At 38.3% G+C, this 17,186-nt stretch overlaps 1 protein-coding gene across 1 annotated transcript; it reads right to left on the reverse strand.

Moving 5' to 3' along the window:
- Positions 1 to 460: 460 nt before the first annotated feature.
- hs2st1b (heparan sulfate 2-O-sulfotransferase 1b) lies at positions 461 to 13,193 on the reverse strand. Its single transcript, XM_042417674.1, has 7 exons — positions 12,642 to 13,193; positions 8,509 to 8,747; positions 4,348 to 4,433; positions 3,798 to 3,936; positions 3,589 to 3,686; positions 2,137 to 2,294; positions 461 to 1,975 (listed from the first exon to the last, which is right to left on the reverse strand). The coding sequence occupies exons 1-7, from the start codon at positions 12,763 to 12,765 to the stop codon at positions 1,749 to 1,751; spliced, it is 1,071 nt and encodes a 356-aa protein (XP_042273608.1). The 5' UTR covers positions 12,766 to 13,193; the 3' UTR covers positions 461 to 1,748.
- Between the last annotated feature and the right edge of the window lie 3,993 nt (positions 13,194 to 17,186).

Below are 17,186 nucleotides of genomic sequence, written 5' to 3' on the forward strand. Positions count from 1 at the left end.
TTGAGTTTTTAAACTCGTCAAGGAGATTTTCTATATTAAGTGAACTGAGGAGGTTCTGCCATAATAAAGCCTTTTCACAGGAGACCTTTTGACTTGTCAAAGCAGGGAAAGCACAGGTGTAAATAATTAATTAATTAATTAATTAATAATTGGCATCATTGTTTTTAGTGTTCAAGTAGGCCATGTCAGTCAAAGAGCATGCACCAGAGCAGACAGACCCATGGGCATTTACCCGGGCAGGGAGGGTCTAACTAAAGACACTATGGTCTTGCACTATGGGAAATGTAGTAACCAGCGATTCTGGAGCTTGACCCATATTAAGGACTAAAGGTCAGGATGTCTAGACTTCTGCTGCCTGAATTTTTTTTTCTTTTTTAAAAACTGTCCCTTACAAGTCCACCAACTTTATGGATGTGCAATGCTAACTGAGTGGAGGGCTCCTTTAAAAAACAAAACTAAATCAAGATTCAACAGAAGTGTAATTAAAAGTGCCTTATAGTGTTAAGTAATGCAAGACATCAATGTTTCAAGCCACCTCTTGCCTATTAGTGCCATCATGAGCCATATGAGATAAACACAAATTACATACAATCAACAACTCTTAGTTGTGAATACAGTAAGAATAACATGAGTCAAGACATTTGCAATTAAGCACTTATGTTTAGGCTGTTAATGTGTTAAGTATGAAAGAACAGAAACAGGAACTGCAGCTCATAAGAATACACAAAACAACATGATTGTGGGATCACTGGAAATTGAATACAAAAAAAAAAAAGTGGTAATAAAGGCACTACAAGTTCTACCTCTCACATGTTTCTCTTTCTGTTGTAAATTGCCTTGTGCATCTTCTCTGTTTAACCCTGTACTCAGACATTCAGTTAATTTTTGATTAATACCTTTACCCTGCTCCAGTTGTGGTCCTTTCATAAGCTAAAACAGCACATCACTATCTCTGTGATAAAATACTGATTTGATGTGTTAAACATGTCTAAAAATTGAGAACATCTCAGTGGGATAAAAAAGTACTAGTCACGCACCAAAAGGATGCAATGGTCCGTTCCATTTTCTTTTGCTACCATTTGGTCCAAAAACATAGCATGTTCACTGCATGTTAATACAGAATGTACAAATGCAGCATTGATTTTTTACTTGTTTTTTAACAGTTATATCATCTGTATTTGTAAACGTACTGACACACCTAAAATGTCGTGTGCAAAAAATAATAGTAGAAATAGGAGCTCATCAGTTTTCTGAATCAGATGAGATTCTTTTCTAATCTGTCAGTGGACAGAAAAACTCAGAAAAACTTAAAACTAGTTGAGGTTTGCGGTTTTTATCTCAAGGTTCCACCCAAAAACCAAACACATAACTTGTTATACAAGATAAACGAAAGGCTGCTAATGTTTGGGTTTTGAGATGCTCCACATTCACCAACTATTTCACTCTGCTCTGGGAAGGAATCCTTTCTCACAGTTCAGACTGATGGTTTATCCGTGTTAAGTTTTCTCAACAGCTGCACCAGCAATAAAAAAAACAGACACATTCCCTGTAGAAATACCACTGAACAGTCTGAAAGGGCTTTTCTGTACCATAACAAGGTTGGTTAACATTTAAATCCCAACAATTTATCCAGCATTCACCAGAATGAACATCACTAGGTGTCTCTCTTCCTCTCAGTGTATTTGACTTCTTATAGAGTCCTTGCAAAGTCTGTGTGCAGCCCTTGTCACTCTGTTCTGGCTACACTTTTAGTTCACTTTGGGGTAGATCTTCTCATAGAAGAAGCTCTGGGCCAGGACAAAAAGTTCTCCATCCTTTTCCCTGACAGCGTGGGCACGCACAAACTGAAACTGTTCGAGGGCAAACTCGTAAAACTCGTTTTCGATTTTCCAGATGTCGGACTGCTGCAGTTTGGCTATTGTCTCTTTAGTGGGGGGCTTCTTCTCGGTGGTCTTTCGCAGATGGGATTTCTTTCCTGAAATAACAAAAGAAGGTCTAATGAGTCTGCCAGTCTGGGCAACACAGGGTTACTACTCATTGGTAGAGGAGAACTACAGGACACCACAGTTAGAAACAAAATATTCATCAAACATTTTGGGGTAATAAACTGAAGGCTGTGAGGCGATGTGTTTGTACCTGTTCTGTAGAGGTCTGTGGCTCCTTTGAAAAAGCGAGGGAGTGCTGCCTCCAGGATCATGACGAAGTCTTCCAGCTCCTCAGTTACTCCAACTAGCAGGTACTCGTTTACCAGGTTGTACTTGGCCTGTTCCAGCGCCCATCTACTGCCAACATTCCTGCACATAAAACAGCACATAAAATATTTTCAATAAATCTAGGATCATTCAATCAGTCAACTGTGTCATGAAGCAAGTTCAACTTAGGGATTGGACTCCGGTTGGTCTTTCACCTTGGTGCGATTCATTGAGGCAGAACTGAACCCAGCAATCGTACTCTGGTGTGGAAACAACCGTACCTAGACCCTTTGAGGATGTGGTCTGGCCCCAAAGAATCTCTGAACCTTGTGTTTATGTTCTTACTCCCGCCCCTGACACATCTGACCAATGAGCGGAGTGAACGTTCTCACTTGACTTGTAGTGATGCGTTGTGGTTCGCTTGGATTTTTCCGTGTTAAAAGAAACCAAACCAAAGGGGAAAACTCACCCAGTTTACCAGCTCATCCAGTGATTTGGACCAGGGCAAACCAACTATAGGTTTGAAAAAGCCCTTAGGGTGATCCTGCTATCATGAAGCTGGATATCAACTCAGCTCAGTTAACTCTGGGTTTTCAAATCCAGTTCAGAGTGTGTTCATATGAATGAGGCAGTTCTAAATTACACGCCAATTACATGCAAAATCATTAGAACCAGAGTACTTAATATGACAACACTTGTAGAAAAGTTAGATCACTGAGGCAGTGAAAAGTGATACTGAGTGGGATGAAATATACATGTATAATGTATATTGATGATAATTACATTATATACTGTATAATGTAATCACAAAACTAGAATACGATAAGAAGCTGGTTACTACATTTCCCATTTTTCACATCCCTAATGTTGCAGGTAAGGCTATAAAAAATTGGGAATTATTATAGGCCTTTTAAAATATGGTTGTCATGTTTAACATGTTTAGTAATCTAGAGTGAGTATGGAAAATATACTGATTGCTCATGGATAATCAATTTATTTTCAAAAGTGACATTTTGGTGTTTCTTGTCACATGATGAACAAACTACTAAAAAGTAAGATAAGGCTTTTTCTATTGACAAAGCAAAGAGGAAAAACCAGAGAAAATAGACTTTTTTGTCTAATAAAAAGGCAACACAGCATATATGTATAACAGAATATGTGTTCTTTGCAATTATGAGCTCACTGAATCTCAAGACTTAATACTCAAATGTGCCAGTGACTGAACAGATGGTTGTGCAAAAGGTGTTTTTTCTATTTCTGAAATAATTAACATGGCACACACAGTGTTCCCACAGAAATGTCTCTATTATATTTGATTACTAGTCACTTTATCGTAAACTCTGATGGGTCAGTAGGCAGGCTGTTGACACATACGAGGCGAGTGCAGCCCACTCACCAGCACTCTGAATGGTGGCCGCAGAAAAAGGGGATCTGCAGCCAGAGCTTCTCAGGAGCACAGTCAGAGCCTCCGGATGAGACACATTCATCAAAGGTCTGAAAGACAAACAGAAACACTTGATATTATAGATTAATGTGCTGACAAGAAACAGTCCTTGAAACAAAATATGAAATTATAAGTAAGAATAACGAGCTCTGAATGAAGACCTTTTTATCCCCTTGTTTTCTTCGTCGAAGGCCAGGCCTGTAGTCATCTCCAAATCGTAAGAAGTAGTAGTATGACACTAGGCGCTCTATGGGGTCCCGTACCACGTTTATGTACATTGGCTTACCCTTTACTCCGTATCTAAACAAAAAGAAAAGGGTTGTTTAAAAAAAAAAAAAGATTGTATTTGCAGTGAGCAGACATGTCCAAATGACATGAGACCATGACGCTGCTGCCTTTATGCACCTGGTTCATGGTGTGTTTATTGCACTTAAGCATCAGCTTTTCAATCAGGATAAACAGTGGCAGCATCAAGGAGAGACTGAGACTGCAAGTTAACAGAATCTCCCTCACTGAAGAACACTTACACCATTAGTATAATTACCTGTGATCACTGAAATGATAGTGTCAGGGGAGATAAGGACAACAATGCTATTAATCAACGCTAAAGCACACATTAGCAATCAATACATGACCTCCCTTTATCTGCTTTGCTAACTGTTTGTAACTAATCTGGATATTAATGGTATTACAGGAAATGAAGGGCCTTACTTTGAGAAGTCCAGATAAGCTACATGGCCATGGTAGAAGCCGGGCTTCATCTCTCTCCAGGAGGTGACGTTTCTGACAAAGCGCACCTGTAGTCAAAGATAATGGAAACTCATTATGGAGCAGCAGGGAAACTCCATTAAATGGAAAAACACAGCAACAACAGAAAACACTGGGATATGGAAGTTAAAGAAGACTGATACAGTTGTCCTTTTGCTCCAAAGACATTGGGGCTCAGGCAAAAACCCTTTGTGCAAACAGTTTTGTTGTTAAGTGGCAAGTACATGTAGTTTAAGGGGCCTTCTTGCATTCACCATTTTTTTCATATTTAGAATTTTCTCTTGAGTGCAAATGAAATTAGCAAGTGTTTATGGCCTGTCGTACGAGGTACCTTAACGTTCTGACCACTAGTAGTGCTATAGAGCAATGTTTTTACAAGTGGATCCCAAGTGGGAAAAGAACAGTCCAAGTTAGATAACTTGGATGTAAACAACGCCTAATTTCATATTTTCTTTTTTTACAAATGGCTTTACTAACATTTTATGGAGACACATTTAACATGTTTGTTTAGAAGATAATTCCATGAGGTACCTTTAAGAATTATAATGACATCATCTGAATGAGTTTCAATATGTTAACGAAATCGACTACAACTAAATTACAATTCACAGAGGTGTTTAACAACTTCTTTTTGTTTTAGGTTTTAATGGCCTGACAACTTCTACAATTCAGCAGTTGTTAAGAAAATTCTCACTCTTAAAACAGTTACGTCAATATCTTAATGCGGGTCATTGTCCAGGTGAACGTCCTCCATTACAACACCTGACATGTAACATCACCTGTAACAGAATTCTCTCGTCCATCTCTGACGTCGACTTAACTGCCTTCCATCTAAATCATGGACTGCTCTAAACTACTTCTGGCTTCTCACTTCAAGTCAGTCTATTCCTTCTTTATTTCCGTCATGATACTGTGATGATATACCATGAAAGTTGTAATAACTTTGTCATTTTTTCATGTCTCCTAATACGACTACTGACACTGCTAAATTTGTTGTGTTTTTGTCTACCGATTTCCGACAGCAGGACTTTAAGATCTGTGGTGTGAAACTATTTTTTACTCTTCGGTAACAAGGAGTGTCAGTTTTAATGATTGCTTCCTCCTCATGAGCAGATGGTATTCATCAGGTTGAAATGTGCAATTTACAAGTTTGTTCAGTCAAGAGAGTTTGAGGAAATCCAACTTGGAACGCTTGTACCAGCAAACCTCACAGAAATAAATGAGAGAAGTTTTGGATTAGAATATGAAAATATTCCTTGAATGGATTCCATTGACTCTTCCCATTTTCAAGCACATTAAAAAGGCTGCAGTCACTCTCTGCAGATTGGTGGACATGGTAAAATACTTTTAGTGAGAATTCCTTGTACGGAAATTCACATAGGTGTGCAAAAAGAAGCTGTTAGGATTACTATGTAATCTCAAAAGTTGACTGAATGGCTCCTAGACTTCATGTGTCATTAGCATAAAACCATAATCACACCGCTTTAATTTACGTCTGTTTTTATGCTACAAGTGTTCGATCCAATGAAGTGTTTCAACAGCTGCATGATGTTTCACATACATGTGCCCAGAAGTACAAATTTCATCAAACAGAACCAATTTCCATCCAATACATTCTGGCTTTGAATAGCCTTTCAACAGGCCAGCACACCACCAACATTTATTACTGTTATCTTTGACACACACTCTGCGCTTTGACAGAGTAAAAACATGACAAATTCAAACATATTCACCAACTTTGGCTAAGCTAGACGCTATTACTGGATACAAATTTGAAATTTACTGTTATAACATGAGCTGGGCTCTGATGTGGCGGCAGACTGACTCTTTCCCCTCGTTTCTGTTTCATCGTGTGCAATGGAAACACTGTTAGTGAGATGGAGGGGGCAGCCTGTTGTGAGATGGCAGACAGGATATTACCTTGGCGGTAGCAGACAAAAATAACACTAGCATAGCTTTGGGGCATTTACACTATGTGTCCTGAGCTGCACTGACAGCAATATAAATGCACCCGGAGAAACAGGCTGATGTCATGAACATTCTCAGGAACTACACACAGGGTCTATGTACAGAAAAAAGATGCTAACTACTAACTAACAACAACTCAAACTAAATTTTACTGTTATAGTTCCCTAAACCTTCACCAAGAGAGTTGAAATGCTTCAACCCATTCATCAAAAAGCAAAAATGATCGTATTCCACACCCAGCCAACACTGACTCTTGGTAAACATTTCTATAACTATAATATCATCGTTTTCCATTATGTTAATTGTGGCAGCAAATATGCTGAACAGATGAAAACATACTAAGGACACAGACAGTGCCAAAAAACTTTAAACAACTTCATTTTTCTCTGTCTCTCCTCCTATCTACAGTACAGTCATAAAGTATTAAGATAGTGATGTATTTTTCATCATGTTGTCTTTCTACTCAAGCACTCTGAATTGGAAATGAAAAAATACCTATGAGGTTAAAGTCCCCCTCTACTCAAAAATGTCTGTTTCTTCTTGTTACTTCAGTTGGATGCTTCACTGTGCAGAATGATGGATGTGCAGAGTTTGACACTAGAAGGCTGTTTTCTAGATTTGGGTACTGTTGGAGTTTTTAACCATACCTGTGCTAAAACGATACTGAAGCACAAAAATGACGGCTGACGACTTTAAAGAATGGCTGTTTTATTGCAAAGGTAAATTTGGACTTGAAATTGAACAATATATTATAACTGTCAGGTGTTGTAATGGAGGTAGCTACTAGCTAAGTAGGCTACCTACTGCCAACAGAACAAGTGTAACGTTAGCTAGCAAAGACATGTGTGCTGATGCTTCTGTTGCGGACCACCGGAGGGCAAATATTTCAATTGACAGCTCAGGCATTCAAGTGGCACTGAAATGAGGCACGGAAATCTGCGTTGCGATTTGGTCTGGTAGGTACCGGTCGTATAGGAACCGGTGCCAACATGGTTTCAGTAACCAACCCCACTGTTTCTCTGGAAGTTTCTCTGTGCTCACCCTAAATCTGAGTTGAAGACATTTACCTATATGAGCATGATTTATGACATCATAACTAGTTAGGAGCCAATCATGGTCCAATATGCAACTTACACAAGTGTGATGTGGACACTAGACACCAGCGAACATACACTGAGAATGGACTTTTTAGTGAAGTAGGAGTCGTGTTGTGTCCAGCAGTGATAATATTTACATATTCATAGATTCTGGATTTTGGTTCAAATAATCGACTAATCGTTGCAGCTTTACAGAACTCTAATGTCATAGTTATTGTTTAATTTCAAATCCAATGTGCTTCACTACAGAACCAAGAAAATACAACAAAAATGTGTCACTGTCCACCATCCATCTAATGCACTTGAAATCTACAACTGAACCCTGACCATCTAACCTTCAACACATAATAGAATAATAGTCTCCTGGAATTGGGATAAGAAAAAAAAAGTTGGCACTCCAATAGCATCAACAGGAGTCAGCTATGTTGCGACCATTTGTGAAGTCCTCTCATCCCGCATGTTCTTCCACGTAACATTGGCAGATACTATTCCAGATGGTTACAGAAATAGAACAGTCACAGACTCAACTAACAAACCCTGCTGGTGAAGTATTACTTTACACAGATGTGAGGTAAGACAGGGCTCAAAGCTTTTATTTCTTTCCAAGTATTAAAGCCACATTCATGTGAAAACCTTTCATGTAACAACCAGGGCAACTCTGGCCACAACAATGGCCTATTTTTAATTCCAGATCTTCAGTTGTGATGATCAAAGTGCCCACAAGCCTGTCATAAGCTGAGCATTTGTTATACCAACAAAGGACTGTTCTATCTTTGCTTCTTTGTTGTATCAAGCACAGTATTATTAGTATTATGACAGAGATGTGCTCCCATTTTAAAGTTTTTGGTGGAGTCAAGTTTCTGTCTAACTGAAACTTGAAAAACTAACTGTATGAAGAGTAAGGTATTTGCAGTTCATAGTAAAATTGTTCAAATGCTGGAATAAAATCGAAACTTTCGTGTTTTGTATGGAATTTTGACAACTTTATGATCTAGTTTGCATAACTGCATTTACATATAATAATGCTGTGTGGTCTTACCTGGTCCTGTAAAGACATGACAGGGTTGTTTTTGGTTGTATTGATGTGAAGGACATGGAAACGGTTCTTCCCACACAGGTCATAGGCGATGTTAGTGAAGGAGGTGCTGGCTGTCTTGGGCACTCTGTTGTAGATGATGACCATGTCATCTTTTTCTGCCAGTGGTGATATTTCCACCGCAGTGTCTTCATTGTGACGATGCTCTACTTCAGCCACCTCGTGTCTGGCTATGGTACGTTCTGAACAGAGAGGAAACATATTTAACATTACTGATCAGACATACATACACCTTTTGACAAATATACCAAACTTTTGGTTGTTTTCTAAGTTTTTCTAAGCTGAATCAATTAAATTGTCAATTTTCTTGCTTATAGTCATCATAAAACTTAGCTTTTTAAATACTTTTCTCTTGTACACTGGCTTGCTTTCTCTGCTGCCTGGATTTATTGAGCCAAAAGTTAGTTGATGCTTATGTTATTCTCATTTGTCGGCACACACACAGACACACAGTAGGTGTGAATCCACCAACACAACAACAAAGAAAGACCAGGATACATCCATTGTATAAATGAACAAGTGGTTTTAAAATGAAGGCCAGCGAGGCTTGTTAACATGCTTTAATTAAGGAAAACAACATAGTCCTTCAAAACACAATAACATTGAAACAAGTAATTAAGCTTTTGATGAGAATATTGACAGGAAGCATAATTAAAAGTGTTTTTCCCACTGCAATGTTAATTAAAGCCAATTACAGAGATGGCCTTGTGAGTGTCATTTCAACAGGCTGTGTGTTGTTCAGCGTGATGCAGGCAGGTGTCTGACATCATGAGGGGAGAGAGGCCACGTGACTGCAGCATGTTTGCTGCTCTGCATCTGAAGGCAGATGGGTGGTCTCTTGGCCCTTATAATTACCCTCATCTTAAAGACATCATGCAGTAAATGTGCATATGGCTCGTTACTGCTCACCATTGCAAGATTAAACACAAATAATCTTCCTCTTTAAGTACAATTTGTATAATGTGAACTCCTTTGTCTTACTACACACTCTTTGTCAATGACCGTCATCTCAGTAGTGACAGGCAGGCAGGACTTGTCAGGTCTTGTACTTATGTTCCCATCAGACTCCCCGTACTTGATTTATTCTTCATTCTTAAGGCATATCTGATGTGTGTGAGTTTTATTAAGTGACATATGCATTGATACACCTTAATTCACTCATCATTCTGCCTCATTCAATTGCTATATGGGAAGAGTTACAATACAAAATTATTGTTTTTTGTACTACTGTACAGGTGGATTTTGAGGCGTCCTGGTGGCTAACATGCACACTATATCACTGCAATGTCCCCGGTTTGTTTCCGGCTGGGGATCTTTACTGCATATCTCTCTCTCTCTTTCCCCATGTTTCCTGTCTGTATCAATGCTGAGATGAAACAACAACATTATCATGTGCACGTCCACAAAACTTCAGTGGGATAGGTGCTGGATACAGAAAAACTGAACTAGATACAAGAATCACAGCTCCCTTTACTTTATTTGCCACATTTCAACCGACTACAGATCTTTCTCAGGCAAATACCCACAAGAAGGAAATGAGGCATATAGTCAAATGAGCAGTGACATCACATTCACGTGTCAAGAGACCAAAATAAAAAAAAGCTCATACAAATATGATAGAAGCAAATTTTCAATCAATAAGTCAAAAAAATACAGTGAAAATAGAAATATCAAACACAGAGAAATTTGGGTGGATGCTCTGCTGATGTTTACTATGTTGAATCAGTCAATACAGGGTTCAGGTCCAGTGCTCTTATTTCTAGACTTATCTTGGTTTTAACAGGCATCCGCCACAATCTATAAAACCTGCTTGAGTCACAGAGTTGGAGAAGAATAGCTGGCAGTCTCATAAGTGACATCCCAGCTGGTGCACTTACCCACAAGATGAATTTAAATAGAGAAGCCATATTCACTGTAAGTAAATTAAATCATTCCTTGCCAACTAGTCCACTTTAATCTATTTGTGACATTCAGTACTTCTTAAACACTTCAGGTCTGCTCCATCCATTTACAGGTGTTTTGGTTTGGAGTCATGTATCTATATGGACTTGCTGCATTTGAATATGAAACATTTGAAGTGTGATGTTGAGCTGACAGACAGTTTTTGCATTGATCAATGATACATATAGAGGAATGTAGTGTACAGCCCAGACAAACAGGTATTCTTCAATCTATACATTTATTTACATGTCTGCTAATATATGCAGAACTCAAACCTGCAGGCAGAAACTCTCAAAGACTTGCTATATGGCTCAGTATGCATTGTGTTAAAATGTGACAGCTCAGCCAAACAAGGATGGAGCAAGTAAATCCAGACTGAGTGGTCTGATTGTAAATCATCAGATGATTAATAAGTGAATGACATTTATTCTTTTGAGTGCTTTCATTTCGTTAAAAGACAGATCTTTATCTGCCTTACAGGACATGTTAAGCTTCAGACTGTTAATGAGGGTGTATTATAAAGAAAACTGAAAATATAGAGGTTTGACATATATGTAGGGCAGTCATTTTGTACAGAAACGTATAAATGATAAGCAAGCAGGGCTGCAACTAATGTTTATTTTCATTATCGATTAATCTGTCAATTATTTTCCTCAGTTGATTTTTGTCTAAAAAACTGTCAGAAAATGGTGAAAAATGTTCCTAATGCCCAAGAGGACGTCCTCAAATGTTTTGTCCACAACCAAAGCTATTCAGTTTAGTCTGAATATCAGTAGAAGATTAAAGAAACCAGAAGCTGGAATAAGAGAATTTGAACTTTTTTTCTTAAAAAAATGACCCAGTGATTAATCGGTTATCAAAAAAGTTGTTAGATGGCAACTAATCAATTAATCAAACAATCTTCACAGCTCTATAAACAAGTGTAATAAAAGTAAATCAAACTTTAGGAAGACCCCTCTACAAAGAAAGAAAACTTTATCTGTGTTTTCAAGCTATTGGTTAAATTGCCATAAGTCTGTCAGCTGGGCCTATTCTGTAATGTGCTCCATGGCACTATCAAAGCACCAGTGTGTAGGATTTAGTGGCTTCTAGCGGTGAAGTTGCAGATTACAGATGTCAAACAAAATCTCAGAATGTGTGGTATGAAAAGATAAAGTATATCACTTTGTCCCTAAGGTCGCTTGACTTGTAGCAAACCCACAAATGCCTGTATGCATGCATAACCTACATAACAATACATTAAAATAGTCAAATTTACCTCATATCTCATTCCTATGGTTTTAGATGTTATGTGTTCACAGGTGGAAAAGACAAGGCTGCTCATAAGGCTGTGAATGGAAAATCAACACCTTTTCACCAATAAGAGAAATGCTGCCAGGCAGGAAAGGGAGTAAGAAGTTTCCCTTGCCTCATTAACTGATGAAGTTGATCTGTCACTTTGTAAACCTTGTTTTTCAAAAATATGAATATATGTATATGAAACAGCATAACAACCATGCATGCACTGTGTCTATCCGTTGCCATGGTGACAGCTGCTTCCTTGTTCTGTTAGAGTGGCATCGCCATGATTTGGCTATCCATTTATCCCTCCCCCGTCATTAGAAGTGCCCTCCACAGCTACGGGGTCTAACTTGATTTGGAGTGACACTTGGTGGTGAAGTGGTAGTGGGTAGGGACTGGTTTGGGATTGGGCCTGGTTCCTAGGTCTAAGCTCCTCCAGGCACCCTACTCTCTCCTGGAGGTGCATCTAAGGGATTGGAAGATCCTCTATGGTGGCGGAGGGAGACTGGTTTCCGGGTCACGGGAGTAAAGAGGACGCGAGGAAGAAAAAATCAGCCTAATGAAAAGCACCCCGCTCCCTATGTTAATATAAGAAAGGGTTAATTCTAAGGTAACGAAAACACAACGATTCTTAGTTTCAGGTGATTATACACGATGTACTTATGGCATGAGTATTATATTCCATTTCTGCTAATAGAGCCCCCTAAATCTTACACACTGGTCCTTTAATTTCACTCTTTTTGCTAACAGTATATTTGTATAGAATATAAAACATTAAACCCCACATTACGATACCAAAATTATCAAGCAATAATCTATGTTTACAACGTCCAGCACCCTTGTTTTGGTCTTACCGAGTCTGGCTCTTGACTCCTCCAGTTTCTGGATCTGGTTCTCAATAAACAGCACGGCCACTCCAAATGCCAACACAGACACAAGCTGAATCTTGGGCGGCATCATGATCCTTAAAAGCCCCATCAAACAGTCAGAAGAGTCATACCGCGGATACCACTCAACAGTGAAGGTCTCAGGTCCACTGCTAATGGCTAACCCAGCAAAGGAGCTTTCTGCTAGCTTTCTGCTTATTTAAGCTGATTCACAAATTTGATTCGCTTTCAGCAAATGAAAATAAACGTCGCTAACGTTAGCTGTTAGCGCCATGAGATGATACGGGGTTAACTTAACGTTATCCAAACATTAGCTTATCTGCTAACTTACATTATAAACCCACGTAAAGCTCATGCTAGCGTCGTCTGGGAAAACCAAGACGCATTTTTAACTATCTATGTAAACGAAACGGGAGACCACAGGGGAGAAGAACCCGTTTTAAGCGAGTCCAAACAGAGTTGAGCTATGTGCAGTAGCTTGTTGCAGCACGTAGCATCATAAAAGTGGTGCTGCAGCTTCTTTGTTTACATATAGGAGGATTACAACCTAATGTTAATGGTGCAGGCCGCCACCTACTGGACTGGAGCGTCTATCATGACAATAAATGGTTAAAAAAATGGGGAAACATACAAATAAAAAAGCATATGCCTAAACCTTTTATTCCCTTTTTAATACCTTTTATCCTCTTTAGAGGTACTGACGCCTTTTAGCTCTGTTTTAATCTCTTAATTTCCTCTGATCTATCACCTGCTCTCAGCAGTCGTTTCAAGCTCTGTTCCTGCCCTGCCTCATTAATCTTATCTCACATCTCCATCTTTGTATTTATTAAAATGCAGAACATGTTCTCAGTCTTCCAGTACATTACACCACTGACACAGATTTGAAGGTCTCTTTCCAATTAAATACAGAGGGGAATGAAACACGTCCTACAATTGTGTCATTCAGGTTCAAAGCACAATCTCTGGTGGTCAGAAGGAAATAGAACAAGTTAACCGTGGTTCTTTGACTTCCACACAAATGCTTCTAATATATATATTAATATATGAATCTTTGTGTTAAGATTCTGTGAAGATTTTGTATGGCTGCAATATTTGTCTGTATTTTTTGAATCTTTGACTAGCTTGAGTCATATCACTTCAATCATACATTTTGACAACGCTGCTTTTCTGAGTATTTTTATGATAACAGAATTTAATAGTAAGTAACATTTGAAGCCAATCATATATTACCAGTTGGTGAAGTTCATGGGAAAACAAGACATACCCATAGTGAGAGTTTACATGCATTTAATTCAGAATCTGTTACATCCCTAATAAATATTGCAGTGTATTAAAATGAATCATCTACCTTGTGTGACCTTTGAAGTACAGGACAGCTGTCAGTTATTTAAACAGTTTTATAGTGTGAAGCTTGTGTAGAAGTACACCATTTATTCTTTATTATTTTAGTAACAACATTAACAGTATTACACAGTATTTAAACAGTCAAACAATCAATATTTTATAGTTTTCAATAAAATGCATTAAAACAATTGAGCAGAGGTGATATTTATTTATATTATTACGTGTTATATTACATTTTATTATAAGCTGAATGAACAAAAGGTACTTATGGACATTACAACAAGTCTCAACAAAAGTGGTGATGATAAACAAAATCAGACACGGGTAATATGAAAAGAACTTGTAATTATTAAGATCAAGTAATGTGAAAGTAGGTGTAGCAAATATTTTACATAAATTGTATTGATAATAATGTCAGAGGAACCTGCAGTTATTGACATAACTCTGATTCTCTGACAACATGGTGAGGTGTTTCATGTTACAATAGAGCCTCAAAGGTCAGAAGCCCTTACTATCTACACCACTGACTGCAGGTATGGAACTCTTAAATATGTTTGCTTCCCCCATCCACTGTTTGGATGGAAGTGCATTGAGATAATAAACTATGTTATCAGAGAATTGGGGATGTGTCTGGTAACCATAAGTTCTCCTCTTAATCTTTTTTATGTATCTCAGATCCCAACAGTTTCTGCTTTATGATCACAACTAGGTAATGCAATACAAGAAGTCATTTGATGTGAGTCTCATGTCTGCTGGCCCAGTGGAAGCTCTTTATTTTCACATATACAATGGGGGAATGCCCTGTGTGAGGTTTAGTTGGTCCCATTGGGGTGACATTCATTATAATTAATTCCTATTTCACCAACTGTTTTACATTTAAATGATGACTCACCGGTTGCTCTCATAATACTCTTTTCCACTGAGTATTTATTTCTATGTCTGACAGCTGCTAGGAGAATGTTGTGAGAGGGTCCCCCAACCAAAAGCTCTGGAAGTTTCTTTTCACACAGACAAATGGTGCAAGGACAAGTAAAACTGAAGCCTTGTCCAAGACAACAGAGGAAGTCAAGTGGAAATGGGAGGGTGGGATTGGGACAGGCATGTTGGCAGGTTGGAAATGAATTGGATTTTTGGAGGGGCAGATGTATGAAGACATATTGATCATACACCACCTGTAGTAATGTAGTAAAGTACGCTGAGTCCCCACCGAGTTTCACTGCACAGTCAACAAAGTTTTAATAGCTCTAATGTGGATTGTCTGAGCTTGCTATGTGGCCTTTCAGCAAGTCTGCAAACCTTGTACACTTTTCAAAAGGAAATGTCACTTAGCATCAGTGAAGGAGAAATTAAACATGAACAAAATGTGGTTTTATTTTTTACAGAACATGCATACGCAGCTTCAGTTTTAATGTTTATTTTCATGTTGCTGGAACTATAATCAAGTGAGTACCTTTAATTTTCCCCCATGAAGAAAAGTGTATCTTTAGCAGCATGTGATGTTGTCAGGCCTGTCTCATTCCCCCCTTTTGAGACTTCTTCAAGGCCTGAAAATCAGAAATCCAAATTTTCCTTAGTCCCAGGATTTGGCTTGACTGAAAAAATGTGGTAGCAGGCCATGCTCTCAAAAACACCTGCAGGTTTAAACCTGGGGTAAAATATACTTAAGCTGTTTAAACAAGCCAAGTCTGATACTACACAGCCCAGATCTCTTATCTGCTGACTTTAAAGTTTGGAGGCGTGATAGTGAAGTATTTCTTTCTCCACCTAAGTGTATATTGTTACTGACAAGATTAATGTGGCTAATGCTTGATGCAGCATGTCCTCCACCCACAGCTGGCCAGCTCCATTGTTTCACTTCTTACCTTCAGGGTATGTGCTGCCTCGGCTAAATCACAGCTGTTGTCTGAGCTGGAGCCATATTCCACCTGATACTGCACAGCTACTGTAAGAAAGCTGCAACAATCTTAGGGCATCTTTCTCCTTTTCCTTGAGAGAATATCTGTTGTGAAGCAATTATGTTTTTGATTTAAAACTGTACAAATAATTCAGAAGTTTTGTGTCTGTCTAAGAAAATGTATCTAACTCTGCTGGGATCAGAGATACATACATAATTTTATAGCAATCAACCAGTAATAAAGAAATGACACAATAACTATGTTTTTACTGCTCAAATTTAGAGCTTATTGCCGGCCATTCTTTTATGAGCTTACCGATATTTTTCATGTAAAGTTTAAAAACATGAATTTGTCTTAATCACATAACAGGTTGCCTCAACTCCGTGTTCTGTATATGAGCAATTTGCCTCTAATTAATTAAGACTAATGGAGTAAGTGGTGATGACTTTCAGGTTCTCAAGTTTTGGCAAGTAAATTACACAAAAAATTGAACCTCAATGTATTTTATTTAAATAACAAGTGTGTTATTATTGTCCTCAAATCTCAAGGAGGTGGTCTCATCAGGTCTCTGAGAGATAAGTGGGTGGTCTTGAAAAAGGAGGTCAGTGAAAAGATGGATAAGGACCCTGGAGAGCTGCTGCATCTCTTCTTATACGTGTTAAACATAAAATGCTTCACAAACATTGAATCAGTGAGTCACGTTCCACTTCATTAACAGAGCAGTGATGTGTTTCTTAGCCACTAGGTGGTGCCACAGTTCCAAGGATGAGGCTGCACTGATCTGAAATTCAGCAGTCAACTCAGTTGACCTCAAGACTCACCAATGAAAAAACCCATATGCTATCCTCCACGTGCATGTTAATGCATTTTATCTTGAACTGAATCTTAAACTTTGACTGTTATTGTACAACTCACAATTTACACAACCCACGCTGTTGAAAAACAGGTTTTCTCACAGTCTTTCTAAAGCATAATTATAAAAACACACTTAATAGAAACTAGGAATATTTTAACTCTTTTAACGGGGGACTGATCAGTACATCCACTTCCTTCTTGAACTAGAAGAAGAGGAAAGCCATGTGACACATATAGAGGCCACTATTTTTCATCAGAAAGAAAACCGCTTGTGTTTTTGAAATAAGAACGTCAAATTCAGAGCAACATTTTGTATTTTTGGTTGCGCTCTGTCACATAAGATTTTAGGGGTTAAAACCAGAGGAATTGTGTGACATAAGAGACATTGAAATTTCCACAATATAAAGTAATATTATTT

Source organism: Thunnus maccoyii, chromosome 7 (assembly GCF_910596095.1).
Source record: "Thunnus maccoyii chromosome 7, fThuMac1.1, whole genome shotgun sequence".
Taxonomy (NCBI): domain Eukaryota; kingdom Metazoa; phylum Chordata; class Actinopteri; order Scombriformes; family Scombridae; genus Thunnus; species Thunnus maccoyii.